Raw genomic sequence first — 23,415 nt, 5'->3', positions numbered from 1 at the left:
ATCTCAACTTTAACTAACTTTCTTGTGGGGAGGCTGTCTCAAGTGTTCTGTCGCCTTAAAACCCAATGTGTAGATCAGATGTAGACTAACATTCTAACTCAGAAAGAAACTCCTAAGTAACTAAAGTCATATTGGCTTTAACTTGAGAGTGACATGCTATTGTAAGTCCAAGAACAAAATGCCCTGTGCAACATCATTTCTTAGTTGCGATTTCTTTCACCACAATCAAACACCGTGACCGAAAAGCAAGTTTGGTAGGAAACGTTACAGTTCATCAAAGAAGTCAGGACAGTAACCCAAGCAGGGCAGAAACCTGGAGGCAGAAGCTGATGCAGAGGCCGTGGAGGATGCTGTTCACTGGCTTGCTCAGCCTGCTTACTCAGAGGCCGGGTCCACCAGCCCAGGGATGGCCCCACCACACTGAGCAGGACTTTGTGCCATCTGTCATCTCTTAAGAAACGCCTTGTAGGCGTGCCCACAGCACAGCTGTGTTGATTCATTGTCTCAACTTAATCTATGTCAACCTGACATAGAATTATCCAGCATAATCTCATTCTAAAATCTGTCTCTGGGTACAAAAACATTATAAAACGAAAAAATAAAACTGTGCACTTTATTTTTAAAAATATATAGGCAAAGGGGTTGGCTCAGTGGTTAGGAGCATTTGCTGCTCTAACAGAGGAGCCAGATTTAGTTCCCAGCTCACAACCAACTGTAACCTCAATTCTAGGAGATCGATACCTTCGCCTCAGTCAGGGTTTCTATTCCTGCACAAACATCATGACCTAGAAGCAAGTTGGGGAGCAAAGAAAGGGTTTATTCAGCTTACACTTCCACATTGCTGTTCATCACCAAAGGAAGTCAGGACTGGAACCCAAGCAGGTCAGGAAGCAGGAGCTGATGCAGAGTCCATGGAGGGATGTCACTTACTGGCTTGCTTCCCCTGGCTTGCTCAGCCTGCTTTCTTATAGAACCCAGGTCTACCAGCCCAGGGATGGCTCCACCCACAATGGGCTGGACCAGGGATGGCTCCACCCACAATAGGCTGGGCCAGGGATGGCTCCACCCACAATGGGCTGGGCCCTTCCCCCCTTGATCACTAGTTGAGAAAATGCCTTACAGCTGGATCTCATGGAAGAATTTCCTCAACTGAGGCTCCTTTCTCTGTGATCACTCCAGCTGTATCAAGCTGACACACAAAACCAGCCAGGACAGCCCTCTTCTGACTTTCCTGACTCACACCCAATAAAAGCTGCTCTGCCCTAATCCCAAGAATATATGAACATGTTTCCTTTTGCGCCAAAGGAAGTTTAAAGCTGTAGTTAAAAGAGAAAGATAATATTCTGGGATGCCTGATATAGGCAAACATAATTAATCACAATAGTCGTTGCACAAGTAAAAGCAGAAAGAGATAAGACAATAAAAGCGTGAGCATCACAACATCTAGAGAAGGATATGCCCCACTGTCAGTTCTGAAACAGAGGGGACATAAGGGGCCCTTAAGAAATAAGGATATTCTCTAGACAAGTGCTAATGAGAAAATGAAAATCTTGGTTCTATTAACAAAAAACAAAAGCACATGTTGCTCTCTCTCTCTCTCTCTCTCTCTCTCTCTCTCTCTCTCACACACACACACACACACACACACACACACACACAGGAAACCACATGTTCACTTTGGGCAACTGAAGTGAGCAAGCAAATAGAGCTTCCAGAGGAAATGCGCTTGCGCCTTCATCTTGACTTTAACCCAACAAGGCTATGTGAGATCTGCCCTGTAGAACTGTACCATAAGAAATCTCGGTCCCTTCAAGCCACTGGCCAAGAAAGTAACTAAGTAACTTTGGGAGATCTGGGACTTTACTAACAAATGAAACACTAGCCAGGCAGTAGTTGTTGAAAGTGTTTGCTGATAACGTTCTCCATAGTTGCCAATGTTTTGTTTTCTTCATAACTATTTATTTTTAAAAAACATAGTGTGTATGATATTTTAGACAATATTTTAAGAGCTTTGCAAGTATAAACTGAATTCTCAGAACAGCTTCTGAGAGGCATATTGTCAATCCCATTTTACAAATATACACACACTGTAAACCAAGTAGCAATGGGAGTTACCTTACTTCTTTTATAAGAGGAAATGGCAATGTGAGGTGAGAAAATATATTCCAATTAAAAAAAAAAAGCTATGTATGGGGGTGGTGAGTTGGCTCAGCAATTACGAGCACTTGCTCCACAATCATGAGGACTTGAGTTCTGACCTTAGCCATGTAACAAGCCAGGCCTCTCAGCAAATGCATACAACCCCAACTCTGAGGTGAAGTTCAGATACAAGGAGACACCCCGACTCCAAATAATAGACAGAGATAATGGAAGAGACACCTAATAACGTCTTTGGTCTCCAGATGCATGTGTAAACACAGAAATCTGCACATACTTGTGCACGTACACTCACAGAGTCATAGATACACACATTAGTGAATAAACAAGTATTTATTGAACTCTCTAGAATCAAACCTGTGTTGTATGCTTCCCAGGCCCATCTGTGGCCTGAAAACTAGTATATAATAAATACTGAATGAATGTACATCCATAACTCGGTTCCTACAAGCTCACCAATATATCAAACTCAAACAAAACTTAATGGGAGACAAATGCAAAATAAAAAAGGAACAGCAGAGGCTGAGGAAACGGCTTTAGTTGTTAAAAGGATTGGCTGGTCTTCCAAAGGCCCAGGGTCAGTTCCCTGCGTCCTCTTTGTGGCTCACAACTGCCGTACACAGACAGACAGACACACAAGCAAAGCACCAATATACTTAACGTGATTGTTAAGTGAAGTAGAGATACTGACGGATTTTAAACATTTGAAAATATCTCCTGTGTCTGAGAGAGCTGAAACATGACAGAGGTTGTGTGAGAGGAGGTAAACAGGAAAAATAAAACCATTTAGGCGTGAATATTAACTTAGAAATAAGCAAGTCACGTGAAAGGCACAAGACAAGGCAATAGAGATGATGAATGGACAGATTTAAAAGATACTTGAGAACTCTGACTAACAAGTACTTAGTAACTAGTTATATTTGTGGCAGGTATAAGGAAAGGAAACAAGAGGATTCTCCCAGCACAGCTCAGTCTTGTGTTTAAAATGTTTAAGCTAAGTGCCTGGTACTTCCTTGACCATAAAAATCAATTGATCGTTTAATTTAAAAGATTAAAATTTGGCCCACAGATTAAAATCATACGGGTGCTCTAGAGAAACAAAGAATAGTAACTGTACTCTGACATCAGAGACACAGGCTAACTCTGAGATTCCATAACTGGCCAGATTATCAAAGGTTCTCCTCACAGTCATGGAGCTGCGCACAGAGGTTCTTCAGTTAAAGAGCAACGCTGCGCACATCCCAGAGTCAAGAATATAAGTTACTCAGCACTCAGAAGGCAGAGGCAGGTGGGTCTCTGTGAGTTTAGGGCCAGCCTGATCTACAGAGTGAGTTCCAGGACAGCCAAGGCCACACAGAGAAGCCCTGTCCGGGGCTGGGAGGTAGATTATAGATCCTTCATATCTAATATTGTAATCAATTCACTCATCACATTGTTAGTAAACAATGGGATGTGAGTCCAGGTCTCAACAGGAAATAAAACTGCAGTGAAACCAAGGAGCTAGCAGGTGTAGTTTACAGAGGTCAGGGCAGGGAGTGAGGAAACCAGCAAGGGTGCAGTCAACCTGGTCACGCAGTACTGGAAAGCAACCTCCAGAACAAAAAGGGGGTGGGGGAACAAGAACAGGCCTCCTGTAAACTGACGGCAAGGCAGAGCTTCCCAGAGAACACCCCATTCTCCTCCGCCCTTCTGATCTGCCAGTGTTTCTCACGGACAACAGAAGGTGGAGCATTTGAGGACCGGCTATACGGATAGAGCCTTCACCAGGATCAGTGCCCCTATTTGAAAAAGAAAATCAAAGGGCACTAGAGAGCTCCTTTGCCCTTACGCCATGTGGGCTTATATCAAGAATGCTACACATGTACAACCAGGAAGTAAGACCGGGGCCACACACTATATCATCCCTGAATTTTGAATCCTCTACAGTGCAGAAAGCTGAGAATAAACTGAAATGTCATTATTTTTCATATATTTCTGTTGCTTATAAACCACCCAAGTTATTATGATTATACAACACCAAACAAAGGCAGGAGATAGTCCAGTTGTTACAAGGTAAGTGCACAGACCCTTCCTTATAAATTCTGTTCAGTAATTCTATGACTGAGCTAAGACACTCGGTGAAAAACTATCAGTCGACAGAAAAAAAAAAAATTGGTATCATGAGACCAGCAATGAAGCTAATTGTTAAAGTTCTGGACTAGCACGAAAAAGGCTCTGAGTTTGATATGAACACTGTATACGACAGGTGCGAGAGCACAATCCAACAATCCTAGAACTCAGGAAGTAGAGGCAGGAGGATCAGAAGTCCAAGGTTATCCTCAGGTGCACAGCAACTTCAAGGCCAGCCAGGATACATGAGACCCTTCAGCGAATAAATAAGCAAACAAATGTGTGTGTATGTGTGTGTAAGTATGTGTGTGTGTGTGTATGTGTGTGTATGTGTGTGTATGTATATGTGTAAGTGTGTGTATGTGTGTATGTATATGTATATGTATGTATGTGTGTATGTATGTGTGTGTATGTATGTGTGTATGTGTATAAGTGTGTGTATATATGTGTGTATGTGTGTATGTATGTGTGTGTATGTGTGTGTATATATGTGTATGTGTGTAAGTGTGTGTATATATGTGTGTATGTGTGTGTATGTATGTGTGTATGTATGTGTGTATATGTGTGTATGTGTGTATGTGTGTGTATGTGTGTATGTGTGTGTATATATGTGTGTATGTGTGTATGTGTGTATGTGTGTGTATATATGTGTGTATGTGTGTATGTGTGTATGTGTGTGTATATGTGCGTGTATGTGTGTATGTATGTGTATATATGTGTGTGTGTATGTGTGTGTATATGTGTGTATGTGTGTGTATATGTGTGTATGTGTGTGTATATGTGTGTATGTGTGTGTATATGTGTGTATGTGTGTGTATGTGTGTGTATGTGTGTGTGTATGTATGTGTATGTGTGTGTATGTGTGTGTGTATGTATGTGTATGTGTGTGTATGTGTGTGTGTCAGTAACTTAGAAGTGCTTCTGTAGCTAACTACTGCACAGTTATGAAATGCAAAGCTTTTCAAAGTTAAAAACAAAAAATTAGTTGGGTAGGGTGGTACACAGCTTTAATCCCAAGGCTTAGGAGATTGCAGACGCTGCTGGATCTCTATGAGTTCAAAGCCAGCCTGGTCTTCAAAATTAAATTCCAGGCCAGCCAGGGTTACACAGTGAAATCTTGCCTCAAAAAACAAAACAAGACAAAATTTTTGAGAAAATTTATACTAGGCAAATATAGAAAAATTAAAACAGACATGGCAACAAAGCAAAGGTTACTCAAAATAGTAGTCACAACCTCCAAACTGCAACAACGTAACACCCAAAGCCTATTTCTTACTTACTGAAAGCTAATGGGAACATCCACCAAAACCCAGAGTCAAGGAAGCTGTCCTGAGGCCAGGGAGCTCACAAAGGTAGGGCAGAGCCTGAAGACACGCTGGACAGCAGTAACCGTGTGAAAGAAAATACCGACCTTTAAGAACATGAAACACCTCACCAACTTCATAACAAAACTAAGTTTGGCCAGAAAGGGGATTAATGAGTTCTTTCAGGCTAAAGACAGCTTTTGGGTTAAATTGAATTTGATAAAACAGGCAGGCTTTTCCTCTGTGTTTCTGGGAAACAAACTATTGGAAGAGTTACAATAGACTTCTCATAGGCCCACAAGACAAATGGGAGCATCAGCTCCATCTGTCAACCGGACAATACCGAAGTGCCAATTACCGCTCTGCCATCGAATGGATGGTGTTTCCCTGTCTTAAAAGCCCAGAAGCCTTACAGAATACATGAGACTGCCAAGCTAATTATTCCTTGCAGGTAAATATGAGCTTAGTTGGAGAGGGAAAAAATGATAAAGGTTTCCCACACCTAAAGGAAGTATGTGTCCAGCTTTGTTTAAGAACCTACCGTATTGTGTTACATAAAAATATTAAATGCTTATGATTTATAAAATGGTATTAACTCTAAGCACCTTTTAAATGCTTTTAGGTAGCACTGTGTTACAGAGAAACTGTAAATAATGTCTTCAATGTTTATACAGCATACATATAAAATGTATGAAATACAAGCCATATAAAAGTTGATAACCTTTAGTCAATCTCTATTCATTATGTTCTGTAACTTCAACTTCTTAGGGGACTGTCCTATCACACCTGGGACTTTTTAAAGAATAATTTTTAAATTTTATGTGTAAATGTCTGTTTCTGTGCATTTACATTCACCACATGAGCACCTGGTACAGGCCAGGAGAAGGTGTCCTGTCCCTGTCCCTGTCACCGAAGTAACGGGCAGGCAGTGTCAGCGACTGTGTAGGTGCTGAAAGCGAAGCCTGCATCCTCTATGGGAGCAGCAAGTGCTTCTAACAGCTGAGCCATCTCTAAAGCGCACTTCTGACAACTTCTCATCCTATCTCTGAAATGTGCAGCCATAAAATCTGATAAGGTCCTTCTTCCTTTCATAATACACATTCTATAATTCTCAGAAATTCAGTAATCCAGTAAGAAGAGAAACAATCTTCATTAACTTCAACATTCCACTTCCACAGGTGATTTCCTCTCTGTATTTTCCTAGAATGCATTCATATTTTCAAAATTCTCCCAGAAGTGATGTATTAAAAAAAAAGAAATTTATTCTAGTTAAACCTAACATATAAAACAAAGACTGTGTCATAGTTTAAAATGCCCAAGAATTGAGACAAAGACAGAGGATGAAAAATTCCTGAGACTACCTTATCAATGGGAATAAAAAAAAATCTTTGACATAAAAGTTTTGAAGGATCACATAGCAGCCACACTTGGTGGTGCACGACCTTTATCCCAGGACTAGGGAGGCAGAGGCAGATGGCTCTCTGAGTTCAAGGCCAGCCTGGTCTACAGAGTTAGCTCCAGGACAGCCAGGGCTACACAGAAAACCCTGCCCCAAAGAAAGTGGAGAGGAGAAGGACTGCATAGCACAAGTTTCTCCAGCAGAGTTTTACAAGCCAAGCTCCCAGGGTTCACAGACTGGCCTCCCCACTATTCCCCCACCTTCTCTTTCTCACTCGAATCATTTCTACTACATCTCTATTTTCCACTCCACAAGACATTACAAGTTACAGAGTTCCTTCTCTAACTTACATTCACTTGATCAACCTTAGAAAACTGGAGACAACAAAAGAAGCTACTCCACAACTCCTCCCACAGGGAACACGAGTCCTCAGACTAGTTAGCTAGAGAGCTAGCTGTCAGGGAGATTAAGCAGGTTTATAAAGCAGTCAGCTAAGCACAGAAAGTGCTTTAAGAGGTTCATCTGACTCCTCACACTCAGTTGTCAAGTCCTAGAAATTCTGGCTTCTAACTATTTCTAAAATTTACCTTGACTCTCTACTATCAAATTTTACTTTTTCGTCATTTATCACCTGAATTCGAGTCTGTTAGGCCAGCATCCCAGCACCCAAGGTTAAAGCAAAAATATCATGTTCAAAGCCAGTGTCCTAGTCAGGGTTTCTATTCCTGCACAAAACATCATGAAGCAAGTTGAGGAGGAAAAAGTTTATTCAGCTTACACTTCTACATTGCTGTTCATCACCAAAGGAAGTCAGGACTGGAACTCAAGCAGGTCAGGAAGCAGGAGCTGATGCAGAGGCCATGGAGGGATGTCACTTATTGGCTTGCTTCCCCTGGCTTGCTCAGCCTGCTTTCTTATAGAACCCAGGTCTACCAGCCCAGGGATGGCTCCACCCACAATGGGCTGGGCCAGGGATGGCTCCACCCACAATGGGCTGGACCAGGGATGGCTCCACCCACAATGGGCTGGGCCAGGGATGGCTCCACCCACAATGGGCTGGGCCCTCCCCCTTGATCACTAGTTGAGAAAATACCTTACAGCTGGATCTCATGGAGGCATTTCCTCAACTGAGGCTCCTTTCTCTGTGGAAAAAAATATTTGCCAAACTCCAGCTTGTGTCAAGTTGACACAAAACCGCCAGTACAGCCAGCTTGGGTTACATATTAAGACTGGTCTTAAACTCATGATCTTTTTGCTAAAAGCTCAAATAGAAACTTCTAGCAAATTGAACACTTGTACAAAGAAGATCTGCTGACCTAAACTAGTTCCCCCAAACTCATAAGGTCGCAGAAAATAACTCTCAAAAGTAGTTCTCTGATATCTACATACGTCCTGTGACACATGTGCACCAGTAGTCATACATTCATGCACAGAAAATAAATTAATTATTAAATATTTGAAAGGCCTGGGAATACAATTATTATCTCATTTATAGAATATTTGCCAATCTCCTATTATTCAGCTTACTTCCTTAGTTGATTACATTTTAAAATAATACATAATCACGGTCTTCTATTTTTTAGTGCAAATAGTCAAGCTTAGTTTTAAAACAATTGCAATTGTGTAAATAAATAAGTATACAAGCTGCATTATATATGTTAGCTTCCAAGTAAATTGGACATACATTTTTAAGGTACATTTTATTTCAGAAATAAGTTTACTATTGCAAAGGAATCTTTTTGCTTTTAATTATTAGATTGAACTTAAAGTGGTCTCTAAATGAAAATGTTCTCTCTATAAAAGTCTATGATCTAGCGAAGTAGACAGACAGGAGAGAAAAACAGAAAATACTATAAGGATTTCAAAGAAACCTGGTTAAAAGCCATGGTCAGAGAAGAGCTCTCCAAACATGCACGTTTGAAAGTAAGATCAGCAGGTAAGAAAAATGCAACCATACAAAGACTGAGCTTTCTGGGTGGCAATTTGAAGATGAGCATTCTATGTTTTAATAACCAGGCTTCAGTCTTAATGTAGTAAGACTCTTCTTTCTAATAGGAATATGACCAATACATGCATATTTGGTCCAATACTGTAATGGAAATGAATCACAAAGCAGCCTCCACAGAACAGCCACTCACATCCACTTGGAAGCAGTATCTGGTATCTGTGTCCTTGTCACTAATATCACTTAGTCCTCAGATGTCCTCACCTGGGGATCCACCCCAGATGCAGCCACCAAACCCAGGCACTACTGCTGATGCCAGGAAGTGCTTACTGGCAGGAGCCTGATATGGTTGCCTCCTCAGAGGCTCTGCCAGAGCCATACTGATACAGATGAGAAAGCTTGCAGCTAATCTTTGGACTGAACACAGGGACTCCAATGGAGGAGCTGGAGAAAGGACTGAAGGAGCTGAAAGGGTTTGCAACCTGATGGGAAGAACAACAATATCAACCAAATAAGCCCTCCAGAGCTCCCAGGGACTAAAACACCAACCATTGAGCACATATAGATAGACCCATGGCCCCAGGTGCATATGCAGCAGAGGACGGCATTGTCTGGCATCAGTGTGAGAAGAGGCCTTTAGTCCAGCAAAGGCTTGTTTTCCCAGTGTAGGGGAATGTCAAGGTGCTGAGTTGGGAGAGGGAGGTTGGGAGAGGGAGCACCTTCATGGGGGAAAGGGGAGGGGGAAGAGGAGGGAGGTAAAGGGAATAACATTTGAAAAGTAAATACAGAGAATATCCAATAAAAAGATGAATGTTGCTAAGGAAACTGGTTGCAAGTCCTCTTGTTCTCTCCATTCAGCTCCATGCTCTTACAACAATCCTATACTTATTAAAAGTTCCTCCAGTTTGTCTGTCTACCAGACAAAAGCAAGCAAATCTCTCCATGTTTAGAAAATAGAAATGGTATTATAACATTTTAAACCCTAAAAAGTGTAGTCTGGAATCGGCTAACAAAAATGATTATGTATTGCATACCTACATACTCTGGGGAGACTCAGTCTGTAACTGTCGATCCTGGTGAGAGTTTAGGCATTTAAGCATGAGTTAAGTTAAATTAAAGCACCTCTTAATCAGTCAGAGTCAGGTAACAGCCAGGTTGGTCCATCACATTAGCCTCCACTATCTCTTTATTCACACAGTGTAACTGTCCCTTTATTCAAATGTAGTCAAGTGGAAAATAGTATTGTCCCTCTACCTTAAAAAAATAAAATAAAACAGAATATATATTAAAATTTCACTAGCCACTTTCTTATAAAGTGCCAAGCAGTTGTTAGAATACATTTGAATCCTTAGAAACTGAAGGTTTTCATCTTTGGCAAAGGCAATGGATCTTTACAGGATGAAATGGTCCTGTTTATTTAAACATCTTTATGATTCATTTATCTGCTGTGCTATGGTAGAGAGAGGCATAGACAGATGGGCAGACAGGCAGACATAAATTCTAGAAAAAAGAAAACATAGATGATCCTAAACAAACAGAAGGGCTCTCACTATCACTGACATTAAGAAATCTTCACGTCGGCTCTACAAGGGCATATTCACTACTGAAATTCTGCCCACACTTACCACACTCTGATCTGGCAAGGGGAAAGTTTCCTCAGTGTACAAGAGTTATGCATACTTCCTCTACAAAAATAAATTTGGTAGTATTTAGTGAAGTTTGCTGATTATTTAAAAGAACAACTTATTTCTAAAAAATTAGCCCAGAGATGCAGTGTCCACATTAAAAAGCAGAGTGTCACAGTACTGTCTCAGTGGAAAACAGAAACAACCAAAGTAGCCAAGACCATGCCATTAGTTAAAGAAATTTCAAAACATTCAGCAAATGGGACAGATACTGGCACTTAACCCCATGTTAATTCATTTCCCAAAATGCAGGACATACTTGTACTTTTATGTTTGCACACAAACATGCATACATGTATATAATATACACTAATATATAAACATACCTCATTACATGAGCATACATATTGATGCCTCAATTAATAATGTGCATATAATATTCTAATAACAATAATTGCACATAGGTAAATAAATTGGCAAATGTACTATTTTGTGGCAAAGTAAATATTATCTATTAAATAAAAAATTGTAAATTAGCTTTAGAAACCACTTATAAAATTGCATTATTAAAAAATTTAAGCTAGGTGTGACGGCACACACACCTATGATACCAGCACTTGGGAGGCAGAGGCAGTCAGATCTGTGGGAATTTGAGGCCAGCCTGGTCTACATAGTGGGTTCCAAGATAGCCAGGACTATGTAGAAAGACCCTGTCATAAAATAAAATAAAATAAAATAAATTTTATAAATTTAGCCAGGATTGGTAGCACATGCCTTTAATACCAGCACTTGGGTGGCAGGGGGAGGTGGATCTCAAATTTCAGGCCAGTCTGGTCTATATAGCAAATTCCAAGCAAGCCAGGACTACAAAGCAATACCCTGTCTCAAACATAAATAAATGAGTTAAATTAAGTACAATAAAACATTTATAACTTCTCATGTATGTGTACTTGTTAACTTAATCTGTCGTGAATATGCTTTATTCCTTTTATCTGAGGGGCACGTGGTCCTTTTAACACCAGTAGAAAACCCAGGCTGAGACAATACACATCTTTTACAGAAGCATAAATAGCCAGGTGTGGTAGCGCAGTGACTAGTAATGCTAGCACTGAGTGGAAAGGCAGAGGCAGAAAGATCGTTTAAGGTCAACCCAGGCTACACAGAAAGACTATCAAATGAAGAAAAGGGAGGAAAAGAGGGAGAAAGATTTTTTTTTTTAAAAAAAAAAAAAGGGAGAAAAGGAAGGAAGAAGTATCCAAAACACTCAGTATAAAAGACCATGTTATGTGCATAAGAAAACCACACTGCATACTTACTGAATACCTTTCTACTTGATTTTTAGTAAGACCAAAATAAAAATTAAAAAGACAGTGGAGACTCGACATTCCCTAAATAGTTTTTCTTCCAAAACAACGATTCCTCCTTTTTCCCCAGAATGAGTGAACTATCTCTTTTGCACAGAAATGCAGCTCATTACTTCCAAGGCTCCTCGGAGGTGTTAAGGATGCTGTCTGTGAGCAAGACAACCAGTGACTCCTCAAGGCTCAGCACTGAAACTTCGGAAGGAACTCCTGTAAGGGCCTTCTCATTTGTCTTTTGTTTTCTTTTGTTTTAGTAATTAACAAGGGGGTTAGTGGGACAGAAAGTGCTTAGGAAAATGCAGTAGCTCATTCTCGTGTAAGAAAGTACTGTTTGATAGAAGACTTCCCCAGTGTGTATGCATACTTGGGCCTTATAGAAATTGCTGATAATGAAGAAGTACAGACCATTTCTCATTACTCCGTCTCTTAAAAGAGAATTCAGTGTGGTGGTCTCAACCTGTCTTGAGGTCTCACCTTTCTTACTGAAAACATCTCAGGCATCAACTTTTAATGTATGCATTTATTCATAAATTAAATGCATGCTAGTATTAGCTAATCATAGTAAGTATTAATGGGACTTAGTCTTTTTTTTTTCTTCAAACAAAGACAGAACTATATGTTTAATGTGTTCTTCATGTATTCCGGCATATCATCTTGTGATGCCCCTACACGTCTTACTTTGCAAAATATTTAGTATGAATACGGAAACTCACAGATCTCACAAAATATTTTATCCAGTCTTCAATTTCTTCACACATCAAAATTATTTATTATCATGATACTTAAAGAGTAGTACATATGAATTTGAATTTTAGTTTACTTCTCTGTGCCTATGATCTTCTCTCAGGGGAAAATGCTAGCATTCATCAAAATGACAGCTTAGTGAGGAGCAGACACATGGGCCTGGATTTTCAAGAGAAAGAGGAGTCACAACTGTCAGTATTATTTTCTCCGCAGAGTGCACTGGTTATGACTGGGGACATATTATTTAATAAATGGACAAAATTTCTCAAAATGACTTGGCTCTTGTTACTGTCTTAAAGTTTATTCTCCGTTTCCTTGTCCAGTCTCATTTCAAAAGCATTTTAAAGAGCATTTAAAATGATGTGAACAAGTACTTAAATCTGAGTCTATATTTCTCATTGATGAGGTCTCACATATTATGTAGCTGTGTTTAGAGATTATGCCTGCTTAAATAATGAGAAATAAATGTACAGACATATGTATCTGCAACGTATGTAGGTTTAGAGATGTAAACACATGCACTTGACCTGGAAAACCCTTTAACAACACCTATTCAATAAAGTAAACTGTTCATTTTGTAGTTCAGCACTCAATCACTTAAATGTTCATATACTGAAACTGTGAATAAAAACTACATGCTATTAAGTAGCCAATAAACACTATGATTTAGTTTACTATAAATAAAAACCCATTTCCATTTAAATATGTGGGTCAAAGAAATAAAACCATATTTTACTTCAACATCATTTTGGCAACACTGATTTTTAGCAACTATATTAAGAAGTATAAATTTATATATCTGAATATAAATTGTAATGATCAAAATCTTAGCACATATTGGTATATAGATTAAAGTTGAGCTAAGTTAGAGTATGTTCAAGAAGTATTTTTAAACTATATTATTCTGTAGTTTAAGGTGATTAAACTTCTTAACTTTTTGTTCATATCCTATGCCCATGAATAAGCCAAATTCCCTAATAAATACTCAAACCTAAAAATTAGCATTGAAGCAATTCTTAATTTCATTTAAAAATTCAGGAATACATTCGCTCCCTTGCTCCTCTATTACTTTGTGAGAAACTGTATCTTCTACTAAGATATATATCTATTTGATATAAGCTTGTAACCATAGGTTAAGTGATATCTACTTCACTAAAATGTGAAAAAAATTGTACATCTAGACCAGGTGTGCTTTCATTTGTGAAAAAATACTGTGAATTCAACAACCTGTTTCCAAATTAAGTAATGAAGGTCAGTATATTACTTCTTTTCACAGAGGAAGTCAACGCTTTTAGTTGTGTGTTTCTATAGCGATTCAGGGAAAGTGTATTTGTTGACATGTCTCCTCCTTAGGTATATGCAGTTTAATTTTTATAGTGGGTACCTCATTTCAGGCAAACGTGGGGGGGAAATGACTTGGATACGCATTAAAGGGTTACAGATCTTTTACAGTGAGTACCTCATTTCAAGCAAACGTGGGGGGGGAAATGACTTGGATATGCATTAAAGGGTTACAGATCTTTTACAGTGGGTACCTCATTTCAAGCAAACGTGGGGGGAAAAATGACTTGGATATGCATTAAAGGGTTACAGATCTTTTACAGTGAGTACCTCATTTCAAGCAAACGTGGGGGAAAAAAAGTGACTTGGATACGCATTAAAGGGTTACAGATCTAGACAATGACTTTCCCGAAGTAACTGAGATCTCAAAAATCAGAAAACACTGAAAAGCAAACCTGTAGAAAAACCATGTCAGCTGCTGGGCTGCACAGCATCCCAAAGCCAAAGGAAAAGTCGTTCTGGACAGTTCCCTGGTGCTGAAGTTACACCGCCTCTCAACCGGCGCCCGGCGGCCACTTGCACGCCTCCCACCCTCGCCCAGATCCCGCAGGCTGGGCTGCGGAGCAAACACAGGAGCACTCCACGAGGCAGGGAGCAGCCCCCCAAAAACCGCCACGCTGCTGGGATCCCCCACGTTTACCGGTCGCAAACAGGAAGAACAGCCGGGAGCAGGGTGTCAGCACCCGCCGAGGGGGAGGGGCCGGAAGATGGCGGCGGCCGCACACCCACCCGAGACAAGACCGCGCGCAGGGCCCCTCTGCCTGCCCGCTGGGACCGCGGGCTCCTCCGGGGCTGGGGACGAGCGACCCCGGTGTCCCCCCCCCCGGCACCCCGGGCCTGGGCGCCTTCCCCCCCCGGGTCCGGCCCGGGAGCACCTGTGCACGGCCATATTGGATTCCTTGCCCCAGTCACGGGGGCGGCGGGCAAGGAAACGGGACGCGACGAGCCGGGGCTCAGCCTCCTCCCGGGAGCCCAAGTGGCCCGCGGGGGAAGCGGGAGGGCGCGGGCGAGGACTGCCGCCTCCCGAGCTCGCCACCGTCACCTCAGCCGGCCTGGGCGCACACACACATACACGCACACGCGCGCGCGGCGGACAACTCGCACGCGACCCCGGCGGTCGCGGGCCGCAGCCCTCGTGGCCCCGGCGCCACCGGCTGGGAGGAGAGGCGGCGATCCCCCGGGGCGCGCGGGCGGCCGCGGGGGGCGGAGGGAGGCGGGAAAGATGGAGCCCCCGGTCCTTACTTGAGCACGGACTGCTCCTTCTCCTCTTCTTTCTTCTGACGATCCATGACGGCCAGGATGATTTTCCTCTCCTCTTCCGTGAGGTGGCTGAGGTCCGGCATCTCGGGCTGCGGAGGAGGCTGAGAGGCCGCCGGGGTGGCAGCCGGGCGGCCCCGGGGCCCGAGCGGAGCCGACATGTTTGGCGGAGCCGAAGCACCCTAGGGAAGCGGGGAGGCAGCTCCACTGGCGGCGGAGGCTGGGGCGCGGGCGGCTGGGGCAGCCTCCGGGGCTGGGACAAGTGCATACAAATCAATGGCCTTCAATCCGAGGCGACAGCCCCCCTCCCCCAGGAAAGAAAGCAGGGGGAGGGGGAGGGCTGGGGAGTGCGCTGGGGGGGGGATGGGGGGGAGAGATGTTCCTTCTTCCCGGGGGCGAAGGGCTGGCAAGTGAGCGGTGAGCGGGAGCGCGGAGCTGGAGGCCCCCGACGCGGAGTGCGCGGAGCGGCGGGGGAGGGCGCTGGAGTAAGGTGGCGGCGACGGCTGAGGGTGGGGTGACTGGAGGGAGGCGGCGCGCGGCCCCCGGGGGCCGCGAGTGTCCGGCGAGCCCGGACCCCGCTTGGGGAGTCCCGCGGGCCGGGCGCGGCGCGTCACCGGCGAGGGAGGACCCCCCCTCCGGGAGGCTGCGGCAGGAGACACCCCCCGCCCCCCGGGGTCGGCGTACGGGCCCCGGCTCACTGCGCCGCCGCCGCCGCCGCTCGGTGCAGCCGCCCGCGCCACCTCCGCCTCGCGGGCTCTTCCCGCCGGGCCCGCGGAGCGCACAGGCCCCGGACCGTGCGGAGGGCCGGGGCGGGGAGCGAGGGGAGAGGCTGGGCCCGGAGCGGGAGTGCGGAAGTTCGCGCACACTGGGTGGCGCGCGCCGAGCGCACCGGGAGGACGGAGACGGGATGCCCCGGGGCGGTTTGCCCGAGGCTCCGGGTGAGGAGGAGGCGATGGCGAGATGTGAGGTGGGGGGTGCGGGGAGGGGGTTAAAAGGGTCAGATCTCGTCCCCGGGAGAAATCGGGCAGCGTGGCGGCCCGTTCCTGCCCGACCACCCTGGAGAACGGAGACGATTGGAGCGTTAGCCCGATTTTAGAAGCCTGGAGACCGGCTCCAGTGGGAGGGAGGTGGCCACCGCCGGCGCGGCCCAGACAGCTCTCCCCGAGGGCGGGGCGAGCCCGGATCACCCCCTCTTCCTGGCACTAGACAGCAAGGTTGGAGTGTTCACGCGTGTGTATGTACACACCCCTACCACGCCTTCCACACACTGCTCAGCACTAGGCCAGACTATAGGCTGCTGAGTAAAGCCTTCGGGGGTTTGTATCCTATGTACGTGTAGTAAGCTCGCTCTGCCTCCTCCCTTTGTTCCCCAGGTACCATCTGACTAGTCTCGATTTGAGCGAGCTGGGAGCAGACAAAGCGTCTCTTGTGATTTCCTAGCTGAAATGTCTATATTGTTTTTTCCTCCCGTGCTTTGTAACTGGGAAGACGTGGAAACGTTTGCTTATGTCTGGTTTCGTATTATTATTGTTGCTGCTGTTCACCTGTTCTCAACCGGATTCATAATTAGCTTTCACGGCTTTATGCATACCAGATGAGATCATCTTAGCTCAACTGGGTTAAGTGTTTTACAGTTAAAGAATTTTTATAGATCTCTAACCCGACCTCACTAACAGGAAATGGAGGAACAAGATAAAAATATTTATAAAAATGGTAAATAATAGAGCTGGAGCCCGACTCTAGAAACTTAGTTTAATTTAAGACTGTCGTGCATGGTTTTCAAAGCTAACACATGAAAATGACACGGGTCACTTTTAAAAATACTTGAACCTAACCCTAGAGCAAATGACTCAATTTCTAGAACTAAGATCTTAGTCATGGACACGTTTTGAAGGTACCCCAGACCACTAACGTCTAGCAAAGGTTGATGGGCATACATTCCAAGATAATACTGAAGAAAGGATAATACTTCGAAAGGAAACTGAATCACCTAAAATTCAGATGTTAGATTTTCTTACACACACACACTCCTGTCATGCATGGCTGTTGCCAGACAGTTGGCATGCATACTTACAGCTTTAACCTATGAAACACCACACTCCAAAACAAGGTCAATTTTCCTTTAAATGAGACGCTAGAACCCTAATTAATGCTTCACCTTATTTCTGTTTTCATTTTTAAAACTACCATCCTCCAAACCCCAGCCAGCGTCGTCGCAACAGAATCAGAAACCAGAAGACTCCAACACTGCTGAGTCTGAAGATTCTGAGGTTAAAATAGCTTAGTTATTTCGAATGCATAAAATGTGAGCTCGAAAGTAGTTATTCAGAATGGGGAAATGTGGGTTCATTTGCAGCAGACGGTCACCTTCTGGGACCTACATTACTTCTGCCAGTCAAACAGTATTCTGAGGTCTGTGTTTCCCTGCACACACACACCCCTTCATCTCCCTGGACAAGACAGTGCCAGCATTTCAAACAGTAGGCATGAACCTGAACCTGCCGCGACGGATACCGTATAGGAGTTTGAGTGGGCTGCCTAGGGATTTCTGTAGTTTGGGCGTTTTTGTTGCTTCTGCTATGCTGTGTTTTGTTTTGCTTTTCTGGTCTTTTGCTGCAAGTGAATTTTTCTTAGTAAAGGAAATTCTTAGAAGGGAAAGTACGTCAAATCAGCTGTCATTCGTCATATGCCTTTACAAAGTGGAAGTCTGTCACTTTTTTACATCATACAGAGACACTATATATATGCATGTGTATCATACAGAGAGACTATATATATATCCATGTGTGTCATACAGAGACACTATATATATGCATGTGTGTCATACAGAGACTATATATATGCATGTGTGTCATACAGAGACACTATATATATGCATGTGTATCATACAGAGAGATTCTGTGTGTGTGTGTGTGTGTGTGTGTGTGTGTGTGTCATACGGAGCTTTAAAATGGGCTGTAGCCTAGGTGATCTACTTTTAAAATAGTCACCCAATTTAAGATAATATTTTATGTTCATCATGAAATGAAATATCCTCACAAGGTTTGATTTTCCCAAAATACAGACCTTAGCGATGTCTGTTCCAGTTTGTGTTTACCTGAAGTGTTAGTCATACCTTACTTTGTCATATATGGAATTCTCTTTTGCTTGGACATTTCTCAATAGGTAAACACATTTGTAGTAGATTCAAAATGCAATGTTCTTGTTTAGTTTTATAGGTAACTGTCTCTTACAATTGAATGGGGTTCCTGTAGGTTTATAACCCCTGTGAGTCTGTGAACTTTCATTCTGAATAATAAGAAGAACTATAATCTACTCGGTAAGTATTAGGAGATATACCTGAAGTATAAAACTATAAAATACTCACATTCTTATAATGTGCTGAGGGTTTGGTATTGTGCTGTGAAATCTGGATACCTCCCAAGACTCACAGTCCTTTCTACTCTACTGTGGACGTGTGGTTGTTGTCCTGCAGTTTGTCCCAACAGGTATAGCTGATTCTGTCTTGCAGCTCTGCATAATTAGAAGCACCCTGGGCTGTATACGTGGCTCAGTAATATGACACTTGTTCTTGTTAGTTTTTGTCAACTTGAGACAAGCCGAGGTCTCTTGAGAAGAGAATCTCAACTAAGGAATTACTTCTGTCAAATTAGACTGTAAGAAGTGGGGGCATGTTTTCTTGATTTATGATTGATGCAGAAGGCCCTATGGGAAATGCTACTCCTGGGCAGGTAATCCAGGGTTTTATAAGAAAGCAAATGGAGCAAGCCAGTGAGCAGTATTCCTTCATGATATGTGCTTCAGTTCCTGCCTTTGGTTCCTGCTGAGTTCCTGCTTTGGCTTTGCTGGCGATGGACAGCAACCCGGAGTCAAATAAACCCTTTCTTCTGGAAGTTGCTTTTGGTCAGTTACTTTTATCACAGCAACAGAGACACAAACTAAAACAGAAATTGGTACCTTGAAGTAGGTATTCAAGAGGCATAAGCTCAGGCATTTGAATGCTTGGTCTCCAGTTAGTGGTGCTGTTTGGGGAGGCTTAAGATGTACAGCCTTGCTGGAGGAAGTATATCATTGGAGGCTGCTTTTAAGACTGTTTAGTCTCAGAGCTGGAGACATGGCTCCATGGTTAGGAGCACTGACTGATCTTCCAGAGGTCCTGAGTTCAATTCCCAGCAACCATATGGTGGCTCACAGCCATTTGTAACTGAGTCTAACGCCCTCTTCTGGTGTGTCTGAAGACAGCGACAGTGTACACACATATATAAAATCAATAAATCTTAAAACAAATGACTGTTTAGTCTCACGCTATCTCCACTGTATTCATTACCCCCCTCCTCTCTGCTTTCAATAAAAACTGTCTTAGTTTCCCACTCCTACACCATGCCCGCTGCTCCCCATTACTTTCTCCCTATGATTGACTATTACAATAGACTCTCTGGAACCATAATCCCAAATAAATTCTTTGATAAGTTGCCTTGGTCATGGCATTTTATTACAGCAACAGAAAAGTAACTAAAACAGCCAGAATGTGGGCAGCCCTGGATTCAATCCCCAGTACCACATGAGAGGATAATGAGCAAGTACCACACAACTCAACACCACACGGGTGTCTCAAAATGTTGAGATGGCGCCCTACTGTGTTCAGTGCCAACTGAACTTGTAACTGCTCTGCAAGTGCCATACCTCCCCTGCAATGTTCCTCAGCTAATACTTCTCACATCTTCACTCCTTCTATTTAATATCTGCCCTTTCAGATTCCCACCCCCACCACCCCAACCTCCTTTCCCTTTTCCAGTATGCTTGCGTCCCTCTGATGGTTGTATTCTCACTGTAAATCGAAGTACTTTTACTTCATCACATAAACACGTGAATAGAAGTTTTATTAATGTAGCCCAAGCACCTAGAGTAATACAGGTGGATGCCTCACAAGAGTTCGGTAATTGCTTTCAGAGGTGAAGATTTATCATCTCTGGCTTGAGTTGGACTTGAGAACATGGGAAAGCAATCTGAAATGAAGAGGGAAAACATGCAAAGAAAAGAACTTTATACGGGTCCTGGCAGCATCTCTGTCCTAACCCACTGCCAGTAGACACATCCCCTGTTCTGTGACAATCTTCTTACCCTCTGATGTCTACAACTTTCAAATGCTTCTCTCCATTTGGCCTACCTCTTCAGTTGTATATCTGCCATATTCTCAGCCTTTTCCTCCTTCCACCAATTTGCCCCAGGCCCTCTCACCAGTGTGCATATACTGCTCACAGATAGCGCGTGTCACAGTACGCCTTAACCATTTCCAAGTGTAGGAAACTGGCATTCCGGGCTTTGACTTTAGAAGTATATCCTGCGTTCAGTTCTTTATTCATATCTGAAACACCTGCCAATGGAATTACTCAAAGGGCAAAGATGCACCCTGATTTACACTTGGAGACGCAAATAAATGGTTTTTTTTATTTTTACTTCTTGGTTTCAGAAGTTATTTTTGTAGCTATTTTTCTCAGTAGATTACGGCGTGATAATGAGGCCAAGGTCATGGTTTAAATCCTGTGTGAGTCAGACAGGGCCATAGCCACAGCTGACTGCTAGTCTTTGCCAGTTGTCAAATGACAACAGATACTTGTTCTTGACCAGAAATTGGATGGGAGAATATGACTAGTTCATCCAAAGCTAATCAGCATTATTGGAAAAGCAACTCAGAGAGCCTGCATATTGGTTATAAAACCATAGTGTCTTTCGAAATTAAAACAACAGTACATTATTAGTGCTAATCAAAGACTACAGCACCGGGGGGTGGGGGGGGGAGACATTGATTGCACCCAGAAAAGAAACTAAAGATTGGCATTGTTTCATTATTGAGATTCATGAGCAAAAGAAATATAAAAAAAACTTTAGTGGATCTTAGTGGAAAAAAATGTTTATTAATTACTTGTGTATTTAGCACTACATGAGGTTAATTAACAATTACCACAGTGTAAAATGCATGCAGCTATTATATTAAAAGGTCTTGGGACAATAATATTGCAATCATCTTTCATTCAAAGCTTTATAAAGCTACCTCTTTTTATTTGTGCCTAACAATCAGTAAGCAAATTTGTAAATGCAAAGACGGTATTAAAGGTTGCTACAAATAAGTAAAACGTACTGTTTTAACTGAATATCTTAAAACTTTGAGTACACAGATTAAAAAACATGAATATTATGTCAAATAATTTTTAAACTGTTAGTTTATGAAAAAATCTAGGCATTCAGTATCACCTAAGTACCAACATCTGCTGACCTTCTAAAAATAGTCAAGCAGGCTTGCATTATAAGAGACATTTCAAACCTGCACTTGCATTTTGGAGCATTCAGGCTAAATAGGATGCCTTTCCGTCAAACCTTCGACTTGGGTTTCAGGACCCATGATGAAGAGATGGGGAAAGATTGTAAGAGCCAGAGAAGATGAAAGACTCCAAGGAAACAAGGTCCTCCATAAACAACAGGACTGGGATGGACCAGGTCGAGTGTGTCTGTTTATGCGTTTCTTCATTGTTTTGGTTGTTTACAGGAACTGGGGGAAGGCATAAAGTTGAGTAGGTAGGGAAGTGGAGAAGCTATGGGAGGAACTAGGAGGCAGATACAGGCAAATCCCTGTGAGTCTGAGGCCAGCCTGGTCTGCCCAGTGAGCAACATGTCAGCCATGACTACAGAGAGAGACCCTGGCTCAAAAACAAACTAAAACACGTACACTCGAACACACACACATGCACGCACACATGCACACACACACATGCACACACACATGCACACACACACACATGCACACACACATGCACACACACACACATGCACACACACACCTGTTGACAACTCACTTGAGCCCACAGGGAAGGAAGAGCAGTATGGAAGCTCACACCTCTGACTTCACTTTGCATCAGTCTCCCTCCCCACTACGCATCACCTCTGCCTGATAATCGAGAAGTATCTATTGACAAAGTGATGTCACCTAACCTCTGTCACTCCCCTTCAAAACTGAAATCCACAAGAGAGAGTGAGCAGGGCATCCCCCAGAAATATTTTCTAATCTCCTCCTCCAGAGCCTAAAGGGTATCCAGAGAGCTCCACTCATTGTCCCAAAGGTGGCTTCCTAGGGCAAACCACCCGCCAATTTAGAGCGGTTCTTCACCGGGGTGTGCTGGCTGGAACAGAAGCACTGCTCTCTGGAGACCAGGTTGTCCCCTTTAGGGATTGCATCCTGAGCCACACTGCCTACTCATCAGGCAAAGATGACTTTAGAGTCACTGAACGCTTTCTTTCACTTCTCAGCACATTTAGTCTTCCCCAGCCTTTCACCTTATACAACTCTTTAATTGGTGCTTGGGAAAGGCGACCACACCTAGCCTAGTGCGGATGCCAAAGTAGGGGCTTTGTCCTAAACTCTAATTCCGTTATGTATTTATTGATGAAAACCCGATACTGCAGGATCTCTGATTATATTGTGAACCCCAAGATTGGGAACTGGAAAACCTGTTTCTTCTTGTGGTGTGGCTCAGCCTTAGCTCACACCTTCAACCCAAGCGCTTTGTGTAAACAAGAGCGAAAGTTAACGTAGGTCAAAGAAGTGGAGCAAGAAACCAGTTAACAGGGAGTGAACGTAAGAAAACCCTGAAAAGAGAAAGGAGAGTCTTGGAGTTGAGAGGTGTTTAAGACATCATGGAGAGAGTAAAGGGAGCTTCTGCCTCCCGGGACTTCAGTAGAGTGGGAAGGTAAGCTCTGTGCTTTCTTTTTAGCTATATTATTTATAGCTATATTATTAGCTATATGTTATTCCTTAATAATATATAGGAATTGAGAAGCCAGAGAAATATACACCATGGGAATATGACTTATGGGACACTAGAGCATATACTACAGGACAATAAATTCAGTTGAGTAGGTTTTTTTTTTCAATAAATGTGTAGCAAGAAAAAAATAAAGACGTAGAGAAGATGAAATCTGTAATTTTGATATTTTACTTGAGATTGAAGAGATCAACAATGGGAAGGCAGTTGTGTAACTTCATTTAGACACTAAATTAGAGAATTAAAAATACAGGGGTGTGGCTTTATATAACGGAACTATAAATTTGTCTAGCGAGTATCTGATGATAATAAGGAAATAGTTTCGGCAATAATGGTACGTTCATTCTTTTAAAAAT

General features: G+C 43.0%; 1 protein-coding gene across 15 annotated transcripts in view; it reads right to left on the bottom strand.

Annotated features, from left to right (window-relative positions):
- RIMS2 (regulating synaptic membrane exocytosis 2) overlaps positions 1 to 15,403 on the bottom strand; it is a gene marked incomplete at both ends in the record, with an annotated part of 425,123 nt that extends 409,720 nt beyond the window's left edge. For all 15 annotated transcript variants that reach the window (XM_080909305.1, XM_080909325.1, XM_080909329.1 and 12 more), the window contains one exon: positions 15,228 to 15,403. In XM_080909305.1, coding sequence (XP_080765431.1) covers positions 15,228 to 15,403 — 176 coding nt within the window. The remainder of the gene's footprint in view (positions 1 to 15,227) is intronic.
- Positions 15,404 to 23,415: the final 8,012 nt, after the last annotated feature.

Source organism: Micromys minutus (genome assembly GCF_963924665.1).
Source record: "Micromys minutus genome assembly, chromosome: 33".
Classification (NCBI taxonomy): Eukaryota; Metazoa; Chordata; class Mammalia; order Rodentia; family Muridae; genus Micromys; species Micromys minutus.
This window is presented reverse-complemented; position numbering and strand designations above follow the sequence as displayed.